Source organism: Crassostrea angulata, chromosome 7 (assembly GCF_025612915.1).
Source record: "Crassostrea angulata isolate pt1a10 chromosome 7, ASM2561291v2, whole genome shotgun sequence".
NCBI lineage: Eukaryota > Metazoa > Mollusca > Bivalvia > Ostreida > Ostreidae > Magallana > Magallana angulata.
The window spans coordinates 4,396,078-4,419,482 of NC_069117.1; the positions used below are offsets into that span (position 1 = coordinate 4,396,078).

The 23,405-nt window shown below is 29.4% G+C and overlaps 1 protein-coding gene across 1 annotated transcript; it reads right to left on the bottom strand.

Moving 5' to 3' along the window:
* Nucleotides 1-11,792: 11,792 nt before the first annotated feature.
* On the bottom strand, nt 11,793-22,114 carry LOC128192074 (uncharacterized). Its single transcript, XM_052864508.1, has 10 exons — nt 22,031-22,114; nt 21,843-21,882; nt 16,457-16,516; nt 14,120-14,200; nt 13,760-14,008; nt 13,580-13,663; nt 12,826-12,939; nt 12,456-12,653; nt 12,099-12,197; nt 11,793-11,963 (listed from the first exon to the last, which is right to left on the bottom strand). Exons 1-10 carry the CDS (start codon nt 22,036-22,038, stop codon nt 11,880-11,882), a joined length of 1,017 nt encoding a protein of 338 aa, XP_052720468.1. The 5' UTR covers nt 22,039-22,114; the 3' UTR covers nt 11,793-11,879.
* Nucleotides 22,115-23,405: the final 1,291 nt, after the last annotated feature.

A 23,405-nucleotide genomic window follows, 5' to 3' on the forward strand; every position in this document is an offset into this window, starting at 1 on the left:
ATTTTTTGTGTCTTGATTATATACAACACTTCTTATTATACTTTATATATCTATTCCACTCTTGTGAACTTTTCATCTTTAAGGCTGTTTTCAAGCAAGGCATGTAAATAAAAATGCTATAAGTAGATTAGTTATAGGACATTGTGATTAAATGATTAAATAGCTTGGTGTTTAGTTTCTGTTTCCTTTTCATATCAATGACTGTATTCTATATTTAACCTTGAAATAAAACTTCATATTGGAGGTAACTATGACTGTTAATTTTCTGCTAAACAAAAAGATCAGACATATTCATACAAGATAAAGAAGATATCGGTGCTTATAACTTTTTAATGTTATGAACAGAAACAAAATCCAGCCAGTAGTAACTAAATATTTCATTTTATCATTCTAAATGATTGTCTTATATTAGCAAACTACTCTTGTGTTGATAATTACTAAGGCATGAAAAATGATTTGTTATATGTATTTCGTCATTGCTTCGAATATTTGACATGGTTTTAAAGATACGGCATTTCTACATAAATCAAATGCATATTTTTCTCTTTTTCGATTTTTTAATAACCATACGAGGAAAAACAACATCTTTTTGATCAAATATGTTTTAAAACACAGTGTATCAAGAACAATATTTTACCTTAATTGGAAATCTTTAGACTATAATATGTCAAAATTTCAACAATGCTTATATCCATCAATTAATTCTTTCTGTGTTTTGCAACAAACCCATTTACACTCTGACATTTCATCTTGGACGAAGTGTATACTTTAGTCGAATATCAATTATGGAAAAAAAATAATGTGAGACCTCATCATAATTGAAACACACATAAGCATTTCATGCCCATACTTTGTGTAATTCGAATATGATACAAATATGTAGAATAAATGAATTTTAGTTGTTTTTGTTTTTTTTTTTTACAAAAACACACAAAGATATAATCTTTAAAATAAACAAATCTCTCTCTCTCTCTCTCTCTCTCTCTCTCTCTCTCTCTCTCTCTCTGTCTCCTTCTTTTCTCTTAAAACACCTAAAATTGAGCAAACGAAATATTAGCACAACATTCACATAAATCTGAACTCTAATGGAACAATTTTACAATTTAACTTAAACATATAACTAGATGCCGCGTATATCAATGTACAAACAAGAATTAACCAGGAAGGTACAACCTTATAAAAGCATTTCAGATTACCCTTTATTGACAAACGATAAAAGATTCCGAACTCAATTTGAAAATAGATTACGTAGCATCATTAATAGAAGTACTTTTTTTATGTTTTTAAGGGTAGTCATCATTAATGTTGATGTGTTTACCTGCATTCAATAATATGTAATTTTTTTATCATCATTGGAGAAAAACATTTTTATTGAATAGGCAATGGAACTGCAGCTGTAGTAATAGCAATGTGTTGGTGCCTGTATGTTTTTAATGTTTTGATTTTCGACATTAAATTTTTACTTTTTAAATGCAACAGGTATACATGTAAATATGAAACATTAAAGAAATATAAGCCACTTAACCGTGAAGTTACATTATATGTCAAAATATTTCTATTAAGAATTAAGGTTAGTTTCTAAATGAATGGTAATTTTTTATTTTTTTTTATCATTACATTTTACTCCTGAACACTTGGTTCCTAAATATCAGTCAGGTATAATGATAATAGAAATTTAATGTATTCGAATACATTCTAAGTAATTGTTGTATTAATGTTGGTATTGGGTTTCTAGAGTGGATTTTCTTGGGGTTTTTTATAATAATGTTTTTTTTTTTTTTATGAAGATAAATCAATCACATTTTAAAATTTTCATGAAATAACTATTATTTCCACATATATTTTCCAATATATCTTACATATTTTACGAAGCATGTTTAATAAATATATGATACGGTAGGAGTCGAGAGTAAACCACCTTCTTTTAACATTTAGTCTCTAAAAAAGAGACATGTTGCATGCATTATCTACAAATCAACTCTAGATGCATCATATGTATATATTCTGTTTAAATATTTTCGAACAGATACTTTGGAATGTGACCTTTCATATTTGTCTATTCAATTATCTAACAGCATCCCAACATCCTAATTATAACTTTTATTATGCATAATCTGTGAAAAGTTCGATTAAATAGTTTTTGTAAATGACACACCCAGTTTATGTAGGTTACATTATCCATAGCATTAGTTTTTTTATGTAACAACATGTATCATTTGAGCAAATTTGATTCAAACAGGGTCCATATGTTGTTGGCAATAAGATCAGTACATTGAAGGTTAATCTCTTACAAATTAGCAACCGTTGTTTTAGGTCTACAATGTAATTCATTACATTTACATTACAATTCGTTCATAATGACTGTATTAGTACTATTTGTCCACAATAAAAATAATAAAAGTGTCCATAGCAGCAATTTGTTCGTGTGGTCACAATGATAAAATCAATTTCAGTAGGCCTTGAACTAGCAATTGTATTTAAGAGCCAAGAATTTATTGCAAAGATTATATTAACTATGTATTTCATTAATAATCTTAGGAGAAAAACAATTTTGTTGTTCACAGTGAAAAAATATTATTATACGATTAAACTATATACTGTGACATCTGATTGGTTCTAGACAGTCACATGACAGGGCAATAAAAATTCATATTCACCTGTCATCGTCTTATTTCATCATATCTCAGCCCTTCGAAATTTTCATTCCATGCTTATGAAAAATTCCAAGGATGGGCAGACGATGTGATTAAATGATTGATTCTTCTAAAAAATTGGTTTAAATCCTTTTTATATCAGAACACTGACACAGAGAGAAACCGGTAAACATTCACTTCGTTATAGATTTACTAGAGTTTATAAACAATTAAAACCCGGTGTATTTGTATTATCTCTCGGCGTTCGGTAATATAAAAAAAAGATTGCATGATTTTGAGGGAAATATGAAGATTTATTCCCAAAGAAAAATTTTATTTCCCTTGGACAAAGCCCTCAGGAAACATGATTTTTTGGAGCAATAAATCTTCATATTTCCTTCACGCAATTAATATATAATATCTGTAATCCATAATATGCAACAAAAATAAGTTACTCCAAGAAAAGCCATTGCGTATTTGACTATTGTATAACTATTTTCCGCGGCACTATGCACCGGTTTCGTGATAAGAGCACAATTTCTGCTTTGAGGATCTGATATCATTGTTGTTAGTGACTGACTCATATGCTTATCAACCATATCTAGTGCAATTAAACCGATCATGAATGCAGCTTTTTTTTAAATAATGTTTAAATTGTATGAAAAAACAACTCTTAAAGAAATAAATGGTAGGCACTGCTAATTTATTTCCTTATCAAAGAACTTATATTTAAACACAGCTCATTCAAATTGAAAGGTTAGAGAGGTTTCTATTTCAAAAACAAATGTGATACTTTAAACAACCAATTCGTAATGACATGTACAAAACTAGTAAATATTGAAATATTCAAGATCAACAACAAACATTCATGTCTTCAGAAATCCAATACTAGTTAAGAATTATATCACAAAAAGAAAGCAACAGATCAATGGGTTGATTAGTTCGTATTTATTGAATTTATTCATCTGACATTCATACATGTACTTATGTTAGATTGATCCTCTTATCATTGTGTTCAATAGCAGTTTATATGGTACAAAAACATTTGAATAGATTTCTATGCATAAAATTTCTATGCACAATTATCATTATATTGAAATTTAAAATATGCATCATCCCAGGAAGTGTAATCCCAATATCATGTTAATTAAACATATTTTCTGAGCAAGTAATACATCATATTTTCGCAAAAATTCCATTCTTCTACTTTTATATTACAGTTCTACTGTATTCCTCTAACACTGTATTCATCAATGCAATCAGAGCAAATCGTAGTTCAAGTAAATACTCACATGTATTTCTAATATAAGAAATAGCATAGAAGTTATGATAACATATTGTGAATGTATATGATTTACATTGTCATTAATATTTCGTCAATGAATTGTACTTCTCAATTTTTATCAAAGATTTAATACAAAAATTTTGTAAGGTAGAAAAAATATTTTCTGAGAGGTTTATACACCTTTAAACTGCTGGTATATGATCACCAATTTTTATACTGCGTTCATTATCAAGAACAATAGAAGCATTTCAATAGCTTCCCATACTGTTGGAATCATAACTTTTGCGTTAATTGTGTTATCAGTGCAATATCTAATTTTTCAAGACCATGTCAGTGAGTAAAGATTTTCCACCATTTATTCCTTTTTATTTTGAATATATACTGTTGAATGAAAAATATTCCAAAGTTTTGTATCAACTTATTAATAGTAAATATATTGTTCCCAAAGCAATTCAGAAATGGAACACTGAACTATCACTTCACTTAGATATAAATGATTCTGTGAAAGATTTTTTTAAAGTTTGTTTTAAGACAACTACTGATACTTCAATACAATGGCTACAATACAGAATTCTTCACAGAATTCTTCCAACAAACTATTTTTTGAAAAAGATTAATGTTATTTCATATGATGTATGAGCTTTTTGTAAGGAAAATGTGGAAACAATTCAGCACGTATTTATGACATGTTCAGAAATACTTCCTATATGGAATAATCTTAGTATGTATATTTATAGAAAAACTTCAAATAGAGTTGGCTGTAATATTAAATATGTACTATTTGATGAACTTCCATTCAGTGGTTACAACAAAGTAGTTAATTTTATAATTCTGTACTCCAAGGAATACATTTTTAATTGCTCAAAACAAGACAAAAAACCTGACATTGTTGGAATGTTACATCATCTGTCATTCAAATATAAAGTTGAAAAATATATAGCTATCAAATCATGTGAGATTACAAAATTTAATAAACTCTGGGAAAATTGGAAAAACATATTTAAGATATAATTTTAAACATGATAAACAACTGTTCTATTTATATTTTTGTGTATATATATATATATATATATATATAATTTCCCAATACAACAAAAAATAAATCGGCACAGTTTTAAATAATTTAAAAATGATAAATATCCAGAATAAAATCACAAATTGATCCTATTAACCGCAAACGTTTTCGCCATTCCTGGCTCTTCAGGCAGTTATGTACAAAAAAAAAAAAAAAAAGGTACCTTTTTTGTACATAACTGCCTGAAGAGCCAGGAATGGCGAAAACGTTTGCGGTTAATAGGATCAATTTGTGATTTTATTCTGGATATTTATCATTTTTAAATTTTATATATATATATATATATATATATATATATATATATATATATATATATATATATATATATATATATATATATATATATATATATATATATATATATATATATATCCTTTGTGTTTGCTCTGAAGAGAATGTAGTATGTAAGGGAGAGAAAGAGTGTGAAAGTGAGAATGCCAAATAATTCTTATATATAATACCTCTTTATGAAATCATATATGATTGTGAAAATGAAAACAAACAAAAATAAATTATAAAAAAAAAAAATTGCGTTACCTGTAAAATCCAAAATTATTTAATATCTAATGACAAAACAAAAATCAACACTGATGAAAACATTTAAAATAACACTTTACTAGATATGTATCTGTAACAGGACACAGTGAATCTAACAAAGAACAACAACCACTGTTTGATAGAACCAGAGTTTTAACAAGAAGGAGTTATCGTCTATTATTTGCAAAGATCCCAACATGTTCTTCCACAGTAACAGAAAAGTCACAAAAGAGAGCACTACCATTTTGAATGATATACTAAACATAAAATTCTTTTATAATCAAATTAATGCAATACATCGTAAAAGCAATTCTTTCAAACTATCGAAGATAGCAAGCAAGTAATAAGTTTGTTTTCTTTTTTTTTGTGAACTGTTGTGTCCATATGAGGCATCCGGCAAATGCTTCCACGTGCACACACATTCCGCTTGCATTAGTTGTTCTTATAAAAACTTAAAGCTTTGGTTTAGTATTTATATAATATTTTACACAGTTTTATTTCAATTCATTTACCTTAAGAGATGCAAACATACATTAAATACAGTTCAACCTGTTAATTCAAGAATACACATTTTGGCTCACACGTAAGAATTTTGATCGAAAGATTCATTCAATAATGCAGTTGACCTCGATGAACTGACCTCGATTATAAGAAGATGGTCCATGAACTGACCTCGATCTATTGATGTTGCATAATAGTAGCTAGGAAGACGGCTTGATTTATAAACAAGGTTACGTTATAATGCGACCTCAATAGCAAGTTATGATGGCACTCGATGTTTTTCAGTCGCATTAAATTATTTTAATACAACTCTTTCTTTGTCTACGTGTTAATGCTCTTTTAAGAGCCGTACTCAGTATTCTGAAGAAATAGAAGATACATTAACATTTAATAATTGTGTTAAAAATATAAAACTAGACAAGGAGTTTACGAACGGCTTTCCCCAAATTTATTTCAAAATTAAATTTGTTGACGATTTATAATGATGAAATTATGGTGTACAGATTCAAAATATTCTATATTTTGTAATAATACAGTACATTTTTAATTTTTTTACATCCAAATGATCATGTTGATTGCTTCTAGCTATCTATATATCATTATTGCCGATCATGCTTTAAAAGGAATACTCGTTCATTTTTACGTTTTATTTAAATAATGCACGTAAAGACTTACTTGTTGAACACTGGATATCATCCTTTCGCCTAGTTCTTGGGCTAATGAGTTAGCTAATACTACCTAAAAGTGAATGCATTTTACCCCATGTTCCTAAGTAAAATAACCAATTAGCATACAAATTCAAAGAATATGACATAAAAGCTTTTCAATATATAATGTGCTTTATGTGGCTTATTCCGTAATGGTATGTTTCATGTAAGTTTGCCTATATTGGACTTTGTTACTTCACAACTTCCTGTTATTTCAATGTTTGTTTAAAAAAGGAATGTGTAAAAAGGAATAAAAATTAAAGGTGAATCTCAGGGAGAATAAACATACATAGAGATGATACCGGTAAAATACTTGAAAATTAACTAACCATAGGCTTATATGACGTATTGCGTACATGCTTAACATTCACCAGCTCTCTTCATTACTATTTTGTTTATTTTTTAATGGCAAACAAAATAATGTTTATTTTTTTATAAAATATATGTTTTTCCAAAAGAAGTTTTTCATTTACCGTTAGTCTAAAGCCAAAAGCAAGAAAACGAAAGAGAATATTTTTTTTTCGAAAATTTTTTTATTGCCCCATAAATATCGTTCTAAGTTTAATGCCAAGGTTGGGGAGCCATGGTATCATTAAACTAATTCTGTAACAGGACACAGTGAATCTAACAAAGAACAACAACCACTGTTTGATAGAACCAGAGTTTTAACACGAAGGAGTTATCGTCTCTTATTCGCCAATAGTCCAACATGTTCTTCCACAGTAAAAGAAGTCACAAAAGAGAGCACTACCATTTTGAATGATATCCTAAACATAAATTCTTTTATTATCAAATTAATGCAGTATATCGGAAAAGCAATTCTTTCAAACTACAGTGGGATGTGTATGTCATTCCGCCAAATCAAGAACATTGCCAAAGTGAACACTTGTGTATAGATAAATAGGTACTTTTTATAATGCACTTCATAAATCAACGCTAACTTGTTGCAAAATCATTCTGCCAAAATACCATACATGTTAAATATAATACATTTACAGACACTATTCCGCTATTAAAGCGATAGATTTTATATACTTGCGAAGAAGCATAAGCCATGAGATACAGTACCGATCAGACCCAACCTAACGGAAAGTAAACCCCAACTTAACCCTGGGTTTACTTTCTGGGTTTACTCTGGGTTTACTTCGGGTTTACTAGAGTGGACCCAGAGTAAACCCAAAGTAAACCCAGAGTGGACACAGAGAGTAAACCCAGTCAGAAGTATACCCCTGAAAGCAGACGCTTTCTGTGTATTCGGAATATACAAAGGGTAGGAATTACAGGCAGTAGGATGGTAAGATAAAATACTTGTCTGCTTCACACTCCAGTGCTTACAGTTGACCTTAAAAGCAATATCAAAGTAAACCCAAAGTAAACCGCAAGTAAACCCAAAGTAAACCCCGAGTGGACCCAAATTTTCAAAAAGTAAACCCAGAGTAAACCCCAAGTAAACCCAAAAAGTAAACCCAGGGTTTATTTGGGGTTTACTCTGGTGTTAGTTTGGGTCTGATCGGTACTGTACGTGATAACCCATCATAAATCGTCTCATTTATTAATTTCTCAGATTCAAATAAACGTGCAGAATATGCCAACACTTGACGACTTGAATTCAAAAAATATGTATCAACTTTTGAATTACAAAATTAAAATAGTGTTAAATTTTCTGAAATTACTAAAACATACAACGTATTTTTGATTCCCCAATATAACAATGGTATTGTTTGATTATAATAAAACTTTTTCAGAAGCTATAGTCTGAAAATTTCCTTCGACCCTCAAGTTTCTAACAAAAGTAATATAACAATAATATTATCAGATATTATCTCGTTACAAGTAACGAGTAGGCCTCCCGTGCGATTTTTCAAAAATGATGCGATGCAATATTGATGAAAAGAAAATCCCCGCCCCAACTTTAATAATGCATAGGATCTTCAACTCTTTTATAATGCTAAACAGAGTATTTTCTATTTTATTTACATGCGGCACAATAAAGATTGAATATGTTAGTCTCCTAAATATATCCAGTTATGTAATGAATGGACAATAAGATAATTATTGTATCAAGAGGCCAGTCCATTATTATGTTATCATACGAAAGTTATCTCGAATGCTAACAATTAACATTTGTTGTTATAACGCCTAACTAAAATTATTGTTCATTTTTTATAGGAATATTTTAGGGACCAGCTCTGTAGATTCCTAATAAAGACGGACATTGGTGTTTTCATTAGATAAATCGATTATCAGATTTATCATCAGAACAAACATTCCCTCTTCTACAATGAGTAACAAAATGTGTTGTTTTCTCTAGATAGATTGAGTCAAAATATGCGGACTTCAGCCCCTAAGCCCCTAATTACGTAATAAATGGATATTGAAGTGATTTTTCAACATAATGTTACGATCAACAACTTTGCTTATCAAATGCAATTCAAAGTCTTAATTGTTTTAAAGTTATTTGTAATTAAATTTATGCGTCTCTTGGGCCCCTATTTTAGAGGTCAGTCTTGGTATCATACAAAAAAATTAATCATTTCAAAAATAAATGCATAAATTGAAATACAATTAAGGAAGAAAAAACATTTGGCCTCAGGAATTTTACCCAGGTTTGGCGCGTCCACGACTTTAACTATTACGCCACGGGAACTCTCACTGCAGAAACCCCAAAATCCTGTGAATGCTTTGATCGAACTTAAACAAATCACATATTCTTCGTTTGTTAACGCGTCTCAAATGACCTTCAACATTTTTTTAAAAAAATGTTTTAAAGTAAAAAAGTAGGGTTCCTTGTTGCCATCTGGTGACGACTGGAAGTGACAGCGGACATCATATATACAATAGCACTGTGGCTAAACACTACATACAATCGCTGAGAGTTTGATACTTTTTGAGAAAAATTGTCAAGAAGCAAAAACATAAAATCTGTTATATCTGAGGACCACAAGTGACGATCTAATACTATGAAAATACGAATCATAGTTGAATTAACTTTCATGTATTATTCTACACATGAGTCATGAGAACAAATTAAAACTATATTTGAAAATATAGACGGTAAAAACCTTTTATTCATGGAAGGGGTAGGGTACGGAAAAACCTTCATTTCATCATCCATGAGAGTGTTTTCAGGTATAGGTTTATGTTGCGTATTTCTTAAAAGAAAACTTGAAAATAATTCTGCTAAATACAAAGAAAAAGAAGAGTCAGTCATTGATTCTTATTTATTTTAATATATCAGTAAATAGTATTTGCATTATAAGATAGTACTTTTGTGTTCAAAAAATTTGTCATTCGAGATGCATCCTTGTAGCACTGTCATCACCGATCACCGTTAAAGAATAAGTACATGACGGATTGATAATATATAATATTGTAAATAATAAAAATAAATAATATTTGGGGTACATGCGTACATGATAATATGTATTCAGTTTGATTCTCTTTGAAGATTATGCATCGTGTTAATTATTGTATATAAGAGTGCTTTTACAGATACATATTATAAAAACATCTTTGTATGAAATAAACGTTGATCTCAATTACACTGTAGTTTCCTCCATTTTTGTCTTTGTGTTAGTTAACAACAAGAAGCTTGTAAATGAACGGAACGTTTGTGTTCTATTTTCCTGGATCTCCGCCTGATACTAGTACGTCAGACTTCTCCAATATAAAAACGCGGCAATGATATGTGAAGATAAACGTTTATCATCGAGGTATATGCATGATATGTAACAGAGAGAGAGAGAGAGAGAGAGAGAGAGAGAGAGAGAGAGAGAGAGAGACGTTAAAATGGTAAATAATGTTTAGATTTATTACTGAAACCAGACTTAAATAGAAATAACTCTTCATACTCCACATTGTTGCACAATTAAGGCGAATGTGTCCCGGGTTTATACATACTAAGGGTGAAACACAGCCAGGATTATAACTTACATGGGGGGAATTACACATCTGGCGAGCAACATCAATTGGATTCGCGATGCACACAGTATTCGTACTAATTTAATGATATTTATTTTGTTTGAAATAATTCGTACAAGTCATCATTTAACAAGGGATAAAATAGCATTTATTTGTAAGTCCATGTACGGATGATCTTTTAACAGTTTGGTGTCGCTAGGATACTAGTGATCATACTGATTGGTTACATGTATTTTGGATATTAAATATTGAATTTCGAATCTCGAATTTCGTATTTCGAGTTCCGTATATAAAATGTCGAATCTTGAATGAGTCATCTGTGCTATCGCATGTAGATGTAAGTTGTTCATTACAGAAGGAATCAACTTTGTTCTGTTTAATTAAAGGGGCATGGCCACGATTTTGGTCAAATACTGTTTGTATGTTTTTATTATTTACAAAGTTTTGGAAATGCATTTCTAATGATCAAAAATAAAATTTGAGAGTTATCGTAGAATTATAAGCAAGATATAGAACTAACAATTCTTAATCATATAAACAAGGCTCGTGCCCTGTTTTTGTTAACATAGGTTCAATATACAAATAAAAAATCTTTTTCCACCTTATTTGTCTATGTTTTTATTCATCTTAAGCATAGATAAACAGTTCCTAACGTTTCAAACATTCGATTTAGAATTAAAACTGAATTTTTTACTTCAACGTTCAAAGTGTAAACAAACGCTTTGTTTACATAGCAAAGAATTTCAAGCTCTGTAACTCGATTATAACTCAACAAATGACACTCAAATTTCGGTTGCCTATTAAAAATGACTTTCTTAAACATTGTAAATATTAAAATCGGAAAAATAATTTTTGACCAGATCGTGACCATGCCCCTTTAAAGATTTTTCAACTCGTTAAAATTAAAAGTAAGAATATAAACATTGACTGGAAATATATCTATTACGATAACTGAATAGTTGCAATAAGTGAAATAAAAGTTCATTTGCAGTGTAATATACTCAGTTTAATTTCTTCTTATTTTGCAGTGCTTTAAATATGTAGATTGCATAATCTGAATACATCAGTATACATTTTAGGGTTTTTATTCTATAAAACATTCAAAATGAATAAGCAAGTTGATTTTCACATTTATGCATTAAAATCAGCATTCATACAAGTTACATACTTTACTCTGTTTTTCAATTCGTTTTATTTTCAGTGTATATCTTCTCTTTCTCTTATTTTGATTTTGTTTCAAATCCAACGACCAAAAAGTAAATATGTACTGATATCAGCGACAATTCAATGAGTAATTCAGCTATCTGTAAAGAGAGAGAGAGACATTTCTTATGACAAAAATAATGTCAGTATAGTAAATAGATGAGTTATTTAGAGTTAAATGATAATTCAATGGCACCGTGACCCATATCACTTACTTAGTTATCAATAAAACTTACTTTTAAAGTCCCAATAATTAGTAAGAAGGCCAGAAGCAGGCTTACATGGTACTCTTCAATGCCTACAACGCTTAGCATCCTGATCGGGATCATGCAGTTCTACATAAAAAATTGTTCAGAAAATGTTTTTTGTTTAGAAATTTTCTTGTATGTAGCTCATTATGTATCAAAGGAATACATTCAATTGTTTTAACGACCAAACGTTATACCATCTCATTCACAATTTCATCTTTCCATCATTATAACCAAGTAAGTTTTCTTTAATTATATCTATCAATTTAATTTCATCGACATATCTACTACCTTGCATATGATTGCCATATAAAAATATTCACAAAGCCCAAAGTATAAATTTACCGATTTAAAAGTCCCAGGATTTACAGAGGAATGACAGAATGTTGGTGCACTTCCATAATTGTCCTCCGAGACATCATTGCAGCAGGTCTTTGGGATCTGGGATGATGTTGCCTGACATGAACCTGATGTTGTACACCATGGAGTGCTGTCAAAGTCGTTGGTCGTTCCTTGAACTTGGTTTATACCACAACAGTCGTACTTCAAAAAAGTGGTTATTTTGAAAAAGCGATATAAATATTGAACAATTAATCTCACGTACTTTAAATACATTTAAACATCGTGGTTTATTCGTTTTAACATTTTGAGTATTCTTTAAATAACAAAGATTTGCAATCATGATATTTATCCGTCTTGAATTTGAATATCTTACCTCAATAAAGAACTTATTCCAGCTATTCGATATTTCATCACTACTACTGATATCATCAGAAGTATAATGTTTCTCAAGCCAAATTGTCAGATCTGATTGTAATTGAACATAATTCTGAAAATCAAATCAACCTTTCAATTTCATTCAATCATTCAAAGTATCTAAAATAGATATTCAATCGATATTAACTTCTTTTTTAAAATTGTATTTTGCTGCAATAATATTCTTTTATAATAATTCTGTATGTGGATTCAACTTAATTTTTTTTAATTGATAATATAAAAACAAATCGTTACATTTCTTCTAAATAAAGATAAATGTGTTGTATAAAGGAGATCAATTTTGTACAGGACGAAAATAATGCTATGTTTGCTCATTTAGGTCCTATAATAGATTTTACAAGGAAAATATGTCATGATAAGTTAATAAACCACTAACAATTTCTTCATTTAAAAACAAAACACAATTTTGCAGTGAAAGAATGCAGCTTAAATTGCGTTTATGTAAAGGCAATAAGAGAGTGACGGGAAGAAAAAACAGAAATATGCATGTCAAATGTGAATGATAACTAGTTTTATCAAATCAGAAATATCGATTTCATTCAAACTTTTGTATCAAAAATAAATTTTCTTAGAGCCAGGTTCCTTGTTAATTGGTATGGTGTCACTCAGTATCAATTTTTATATAGTATGTTTTTATTTAACAATTCAATATATGCAGAAAACAATTTAACATAGTATAAAATTATACAAACCATATTTTTTTCCGCTGTTTTTGAGTTAAGAATATCATTATATTCCATGATCATGAATACCGAAAATATTGCAACGAGCGGAAGCTGAAAAAAGGGTAAATTTAGCAATTAGATTATGAATTATATTTTTTAAAATAAATTTACATTAAAAATGCACAAATTAATTTAAGAATTACTTACAAATGTGCGTACTAGCAGTTTGCATATTGAAAACAGCAACGGGAAAATCAAGATCAAAAGGGAAAATATGAAGTCAACAGCCAAGGATGCTATTCCCAAATTACGCAGAGTTGTAGAATTATCCTTTATGTCGTGGTATTTACAGGGAAAATCATAGTTTAAACTGATTGATTTGAGAGCCTTCTCTAAATCACATGATTTAGCCCTGGCAATTTCCTCGCTTAATGATATTAACACAATAGTTGCAACCTATAGAAAATGTAACAAATTATGAACGGCATTAGGAATAAATAAATAATAGTATTGAGGAAATTTGACCTTTCTAAAGAAACAAAAAAAATATGAACGATGGAAATGTACCATAATTATGCCTTTAAAAGCCAATATGATGGAGAATGCTTTGCCTTCCATTGAGTTGTTCTTATTCCAAATGTAGTGTTGCTGAAAGTTCAATGATAGTTTTAAAAAGAGAATGATTGCTGAATAAAATCAGTACCGCTCAGATTTCCATTAATACTAGTCTACATAAAAATGCTTTCTTATATTGATTTTACTTTTTTTCGCCTTACAAGTTATCGCACTTTTAATGTATATTATCAAGAAATAGAGAGTGCTCTATTTGGTTACGTAACGTTGGTGTCATCATTTGACCAATGAAATTAAACACGGGAATTCTAGCGACTCTCTTTGGTTAGAAAGACGCGCTTATTCACTTTCCTTCAGGACGCCGCTCGGGTAACACCTTTGAATACTGATTCTGTTCCTTCGGACCATTTCTTTAAAAATTAATTACCTCCTCTCCACCTTTTCAGTGTTAATTTTTTATATCATTTTCTTTATTTTTCATTTTTTCTTCTTTTTTCATTCATGCATTTTATTGTTGTTGTACATGGCTTTTTCAGACCACAAGGAATTTGTTTGACGATATTACATAACGATTCTCGATACAGCCAATTAATAAAAGTCATTTTTGTATATGATAATTATTTACTATTCCGAAATTAATTATAATTACATCATATTAAGATCAAATGCAGAATTGTGACATAATTTAATTAGATTTCAATGGTAGTATTACGTAATATCAATTTATATACTTTACGCAGTGTTACACTGTTATGTAACAAATCAAGTCACGCTTGTGGAAAGAAGCAACATATAATATGTATTGTTTTGTTTATATATTATGTATTGAAAGATGAATCTGATGGTCATACGTCAAGTAAACTACATTAGTTATAGCCCCTTCATACGGAATCAATTATGTACGTCAACTACATAAGTTATAGCCCCTTCATACGGAAATCAATTATCGATAAATAGCACTTATTGAATATCTAAATGGGTTTCATGAATAGCTTACTATACATATGAATAATTAAGAGCTTAATTTGGTCTTTTAATTGTGATATCATTTTTTTTAAATACACGATACATTCATCAAAGATACTATTTGTGTGTCGAGCCACCTTAATCATATATATTTATTCAATCATTAGTCTGTAAATAATAATAGTTATCAAGCATGAATTTATGAACGGGATAACTACCGTTTGAATTTTAGTTTTGATAATCTAAGGAAGGGCCCTTAATTGGATATTATTAGTATATTTTTATTTCGAATACAAATAACGATCTTTGTGTAAGGAACTTCAACTTTCAATCTTTATTTTGGTATCTCGATATTTTCGGGAAAAAATTGTATAGTGACATAACTTTATTTTTTTTAAATAATTTTAATGACGTTTACAGAAATATCACTAGGCTTACAAACCAATCAATTCCAAAAGGTTTCCAAGAAAATATGACATAAATTGCATGTCTTCATAGTTTTATACATATATATATTTGATTTTGGCTTTGATTTAGCAAAACACGCTCTTCATCAGTAGATATATGTCATTTAGAAGATAAATCTATATAATTATAAATTGTTTGCCTATTGTGACAAATTCAACTAAGTTCTTAAAACAATAATTAGTAAGAATTATAAAAAGTTATGATTAGAATTGATCATTAATTGATTGACATTTAATTATCTATGACTGACTCACTTTCTAACTTTCCCATGATGTTTTTAGCTCTTGAAAATATATATCTAAATCTTTCATATTTATCTTAATTTAACAATTCATTAACATGGCGTGAGATGTGTTTTGTGTGATTAAACAAAACAAAATAAGAGTTATTGACCTCTGTTAAAGGCTTTTGTGCGTGAGATCTTGTTCCTTTTGGAATGTGTATCTGGAAAATCGTTTTATATAAACATTGTGATTAAAATAAATGATATATTTCTATACAAACTTCTATAGGCGAGACAATATTCACATGGAGCGTTAAATTATCTTGTTTTTGCTGTTTATCGTTTGGTGTTTGTGAAAAGAGTCTCTAAAATGTCATATTTTTATATCATTTTACCAAAATATACACTTATGTCTGGATATGTCATTTCAGCAAACATTGTTTCTTTGAGCATACAATACTAGTTAAACAATATTCACCTGGGGTGTTGAATTTTCTTGCTTTGGCTTTGTATTAAGTGGTATTTCTGGAAGGGGTCTCTACAATGTAAACTTTTGAGCGTTATTTCTTAAAATATACACTAATGTGTTCAGATGTCATTTCAACAAACTCTTTTTCTTTAAGCGTGTGCTATTCATATGCAAACTCTTAAAAGAGGTAATAAACAATATTTACCCTGGGGGTTGCAGTTTCTTCTTTTTGCTTTGTACTAACTGGTATATCTGGAAGGGGTCTCTACAATTCAAACTTTTGAGCGTCATTTGTGCAAAAAGTACTTTAAAGTCTTTAGATGACTTTACACCAAGCTTTTATCTACGTTCGCAATGACTGTTAGTTTCCAGTTATTGTCGAGAAGTATTGCACAGGTCTGACTTTGTAACAAAGGAAATCTTTAAACAATGATGACGAAATGCTCGCTTCCGAATGAATCAACTTATTTAAGAGAATTAACTTCAACACTAAATAGTTTACATACTTTTGGTTTTATATCAGCAAGTTCTGTGACACCTTGATATTGAATGGTAGAGTTGAGGTTAGTATTTTTAAATAAAATACAATGTGAAAAAATATACAAGAACTAAACAAAAATATTGAAATAAGATATAATATAGCAGTTTGAAACAAGAAATATAAACAAAAGTGCTAATACTTTTAATTGAATACGGGGTACAAAAAAATGCAAGGACTTTTGAAGTATCTTACTCACTTAGCGTCATATAATAACAAAACTTTAATTTGAAGGCATAAAAAGCAATAATTTTTTCAATTACTTGAGCTCACAAAATTAAAAATATCCTTTTATATCGAGATTTTATTCAGATTGGAAAACTGCAAACTTTAATTTGTAGGCATAAAAAGCAATAATTTTTTCAATTACTTGAGCTCACAAAATTAAAAATATCCTTTTATATCGAGATTTTATACAGATTGAAAAACTGCAAAAATAAAGCCATGGCGCACAGTCAACTTTTGTGGAATGGAAACAATAAATTATATAATATCGAAAGTCTTATTTTTAAAACCTTGGGCCTAAAATAGAATACATGTAATACTTAAACATCAAACTGAGTATTATTATGATATTTTATGTATCAAATTATAATAGGATACATTGTTTATTTAAACAGACATCGTTTATTATGGGCAGAAAAGGGATAAAACTATGAGAACAACTCTGAAAAACACCGCTGAAAGCTGTTAGAATTCACGTTGATGAAAATAATATGTAAAAAGTAATTTTCGCATTTGTGCCTTTATTTTATAAACTTTTTAGGTGGTGGAGACTGTGATTCGGACATCACAGGAGCCCGAAAGAAATTAGAATATAAGTAAATATTTTGCCGAATAGTTAATTTCTGTAGAATCATCAATATTGGTGTGGACTAAAGTTAGTGGCTTTCGAGGGTGCCCACGAATTACCAACCTATACAGAATCATTTATTTAATATTTATTAAAATTATCCCGATTGCACTACCATCGAATATGCGTCCCCACGAACCAGGAAAATTTTGGCTGCCAACGAACATTGACCACAACGAATAAAAATGATTCCACAGTATGTCCTCTTACGTTCAAGGCTTTCCTCTTTTGTGAACAAGGAAATACACATGGCTCATTTTAAATCAATTGTCAGCAAATAAGATATCATGTAGTGTAGAGTAATGTTAATATACACTGGAAGATACACAAGACATTAATCATGAAATAAAGATGAGGCAATTTCATAGACTGCACATACTTCGTCATTAAAGAGGTTCGATCCTGTGATTTTGGGTAGCCATTTTGTGTCACCTCTAGTCTGAAAATTCTGTGTCATATATGAATTCTACTTGTAAATTCCTTTTTTACATTGCCAAATAAACTCTATTGAATAAAATAGTGAAGAAAAAATTCCATATTTAGAGAGTGTAGTAAGGGACTATATTTTGTGGCGGAAGGTTTTTAAGAAGAAAATGAACATTTTTCATAACTCAGTTGATTTAGAGTACCGTAATTTTAGCTTTCTTATTTTCCGTGCAGACCAAATTTTCAGATAGTTTATGCATTGGGATATCTTCGTATTGTTTCAAAAAACATATTTCAACAATATTTCAATATTTCTATCGACATATATTGGCATGTTTAAGTGATAATTCATAAAAGTAAATAAAAAATCAACTCCAATTCCCCCCCCCCCCCAAAATAACTTATTTCATGCCATATTTCTAAAAATTTACATTATAGACCCATACTTTTGGTTTTATTTTCTGAATATTTAAGTTTCTTTTGACAAGTCTGTCATAATTTGAGAAAAAGTTTGAGACTTTTAAATTATTTAATTGCATGTTGAATCGTTTATGAATAAAAATAGTATTTTGTCAGTGCAAAAAGGTCAAAATATCAATAAGGTGAAGAAATTGCAAACTTTTTCATTATGATAATTTTAATTTGATTAATTCTAAATAATGTTAATTTGTATTTGATACCATGGTTCATTTCGATAAAAAATTATAGAGAAAAAAGCGATTTCTGTGCAATTTGCACTTTCAGTGCAGAAAGGTCATATTAAATACACCGTAGCACCGAAAGGAGCATATAGACCCCAAAATTTTGTTTTGAATTTTGGTTAAGATATGTGTGTAGATATTTAAAAAATACTTTTGAAAAAAACTTAGAGACTTTTGATTGCAGGATCCAACGTCCTTAAGTCGTGTTTTCACATAACCGTGCTCTGTGGTGACAAATTATGCTGATTTTTAAATCGGGTAACAAAAATCCCTTTTAAACAATTGCAGTGAAACTTTACATATCAACGAAATAAATGGTGGTGCATAAGTTAATGTGGTAGGTGTGACTTTCGTGAAAACTATAAGACAGACGGCGACATACATCCAAGGTAACGCAGTTCCATATTGCACATTAAATCATCCGTTTAGGTAGATGTCTTATTATTTTGATCGAGAGTCTAATGCAATAAAAGATGGATATTATTGCAGTCATTAAACATGTTCCAGAATACTAGAGAAGACTTCCACTAAAGCACCTCTCCCTCCAAACAACAAATAAAATATAGCTCTTGAATCTCTTCCAAATTTTCTAGGCAAGTTAACACTAGCTTTAAATTAGAATTTTCTTCTCGAAAAACGTGACACTCAAAGAGGATATTACATTCAAAAATCAAATACAAATATCATTTTTCTAAATTATAATTTATATCTTTATTTGTTGTAAAGTAAATTTTTTAACAAATGTAATATGTTTTCGTTGATTAGGTTAAAATACCCCGGTATTTGGCCTCTTAAGTTTGAACACTAACAAATAATTAGCACATGGTGTGATTTTATTGAGTGACACCTTTTTAGATGTAAATTTAAACTTTCCTAGACTTTATCACTGGTGTGGTGTGAGAATTTTAAAACTCGTATTGCAGATAAGGAACAACAACATTAACTACCAAGCAATGTCAGCATTTTACTAATAAGTATGTTCTTGATTAAGGAAGCTTCTTTCTCACAAATCTACAGGTTTTTTTATATTATTTCAAACACCATATTACAAGTTTTCATAAACATATTATAACATATAATAAGTTTTGAATACCGTTATAAAATCTTATAGCCAGTATTACATACAATGTAAGACTTCGTCATGTTTACCTATTAGTAATAGCTAAAATATTTCTATGACACATTTCTTCCAAGCTAACGACGTCAGACCGTAAATAAGTCCCAGTCCACAACTAATTAATAAAATAGTTTTGTTTCTTTGAATGAAAAAATTCACTACAAGGATAAACATCATCTGCATTTTACAAGTCAAATTTGATATTATAAAGATTAGGACCACAGCATTTTTATACTTCATGATTGCATAATGATATCAGATACATAATTAAGTGTAAAGAAATTGTGAAATTTTTGAGGTTTTTTTTATTCTATATGTGCAAGATAATGATGATGTTGATGATGATGATGATGATGATAATGATGATGATGATGATGATGATGATGATGATGATGATGATGATGATGATGATAAAGGGATTAGATATTGACGATCATCAAATATATCCTTTAAATGTGAGTGACACGTATACTTATCACAAAACCTCTCCATTCATGCCATTATATTAGGGTTAGAGGTAATTGAATTTCAAATGCAACAAAATTCATTTGTTTTTATTTTTAATTTTATTCAGCATGACTGAGACTATAATATTGATTTTGAAAGCACAAAAAGACTTAAATCTAAGTGTATTAGAAAACCTTTGATATATTTTTGATATATGAAAATGAATTAGATACACGAGGAACATGCAATCAAACATTTTGAAACTTGAATGTATTAATATGGAAAGACGAATATAGTTCGGATTAAAAAAATATCTCTTTTTTGGAGAATAATTAATAGATTTTTGTACACTTTGGTATAAATATTTCTTTTTTAAAGAAGAAACTGCTTGGCGTTAGATATTGGGGGATGTTGCGCTAGTGAGATATTGAAAAAACAAAAAGTACTTTCTTTAAGAATGTGGTTTAAACTTTCTATGAATGCACTTTTATCACAATACAAATGTTTTCAATGTCCAAGTGTTATAATGTATTTGATCTGCACCTTTAAAAAGTATTCTATGAACTTCGTTGTTGACCCAAGAAAACTAAAAACTAAATCACGTGTTAACTGTGTTAAAAATGCAAAAAATAGTAGGCGTTTTAAAGGCTGAAAATAATTCTTACGGTAAAACAAGTCTTAACCTCGCTCGTTTTTATTTTAATTGTGTTTTGGTGTATTTTATTTTAGAAATATATGTATCTTGTTGTTGATTTTGTCTCTTATAATAGAATTATCTTGCTCAAGATAGTATGTAACTTATTTTTAGAATGTTAAGAAGAAAAATACGACATACATTATAAAATAGTGGGTATTGATATAAGGGAAGTTGTCAAAATCTTAATTTTCAGATTATGTTATCTTTTCTTTTTCATTCTTCTTGTCCAGTGATTTTTTTCGATGCTTTGATTTTATTACATGACATTAAAATATCATATTATACAAATGTTTTGCTCAGGATAGTGTAACACTATATAAATAGTGCCTGTTTAGGAGGGTAAGAATTGAAATTGACACCCCGAGAAAAGCATTGTCAACCGACGCGAAGCGGAGGTTGACAATGGTTTTTGAGGGGTGTCAATTTCAACTCTTACCCTCCTAAACAGGCACTATTTTTTTTATTATACTGAATGTCTTAATTCTTAAAGAAAACTTAACTGCTTTTATATCTGAATGACATGAATTCTATGGCGAACCGTACGTGCATAGTTTACGCGCATGTAACAATTTGTTGTGTTACCCGTTGCCAAGTGTGTTGCTAACGCTGAGGGTAATAGAACGGATTATCAAATGCGTCTTAACCAATTAAATTTCAGTATTTAACATGAAAGTATAAATAATATTTTTGTTAAAGGTCAATAATTATATTTTTCAACAGACACTCATAAAAGATGAAGACAGACATACTATCAGCAGGCATTAAAAAGCAATCAAAATCAGATTAAATTATTATATCAAAATAAGTCATACCTTTACATTTGCCATGCCTAGTGCTGCGTTCTTAAGTGCTCTGTTGGTTATAACAAAATGCTATCATAAAAACATCCTGTTTAAAAACTATGAAATCTATTTACAGGTATCAATCAATGCAAATTAGAACACGATATTAATAAAAACGTTAATAAAAGTTAAAAGGCAATCCATACAAAATAATTTACTTTTCCATCTCTAAATCCCAAGGTTTGTTAACTGTCTCGGTGCTTTGATGATTATTAGTTTCCTTTTTGAAAAAATTCCTGCTAAGAGTAAAATAAGATCAATTTGTTTCAAGTTTCTTTGATTTCGTTATTGTTGTTGTGAACAACTTGTCTTGTGAGAGACAGCACAGAGGTCTCTCATATCCATTAAAAAAATAAATAATTGAGGAGGTTGGAACTTTAGTTCATTTGTTTAAGTTTGTATTTAAAAACTAACCTATTTAAAACAAAAATAATATTTCATATATTACCTTTATTGGCATAATATGAAGCATGAGGACATTTTTGGCCTCTACAATATATTCCAAACGATATCAATGAATTCAAATGAGGTTCCTGAATTTCGGTTTGCATACTTTAAGTGAAATATTTCTAGGTATAATTCTTTTAAATCTTGAATTTTTCATTCCTAATCAGAGAAATGATAGATACATCATTTTCGCTCGTTGATTCATATATATGTATATGAATTACATGTTATGCAGGAAAGACATCCATTCTTTAAACACTTATTGTAGTATCTTTATCCCACACTCGTAAATATACCTGCAAATCTCTGTATTTCTAGATACAATCTTAACAAATCTGTTTTTAATCCTGAAATAATTTAGTTAATATGAAATACTTGTACTGCAAAAAAGCTTATATTTGTTAGAATACTTGCTTGTTAAAGTAATTTCCACTTTTAATATTTGATGTTTGCAACTATCAACCCATAAAGGGGCGGGGGTGCAAGAGTCGAAGGAATCTCGAATAATTAATACCCTTGCTCCTCAGGAGTTACAAATTGCAAACTTGTAGGCCTGTAATGGTCGCTTGTCAATGAGTAAAAAGAAAGTTTGTTAACGAGAATTTTGTGAGACTTAAAAGCCTTCACTATATGGCCATTTTATATAATATTATATATTATTATATACTTGAACCAACTTTATCTGAAGATGCTTCCATATAAGTTTTAACTTTTTACAAGTACCAATAATTTTTAAATAGGTGTTATTAATTTTGAATAGGGCGTTCCTCTTTATTGTAATAAACAATATATTCCTTTATCAAAAGGATGCATTGTGCCAAGTTTGGTCGAAATTGACTAAGCGGATCTAAAGAAGAAGAAAAAATGGAACGTTTATGACGATAAAAACAGCGACAAATTTTGATCACAATATACTAGATATGACTGTAGCTTTCCAATTTTAAATAAGGATGACAACCATTTAACATTTCTAATTGTGATTTTGTGCACAAAAACATTTATATTAGATATATATTATGTGATTACCATGCATAAGGCAAATATAATTAGAGAGAAAATAAGATATTATACCTTTTTCCTGTAAAT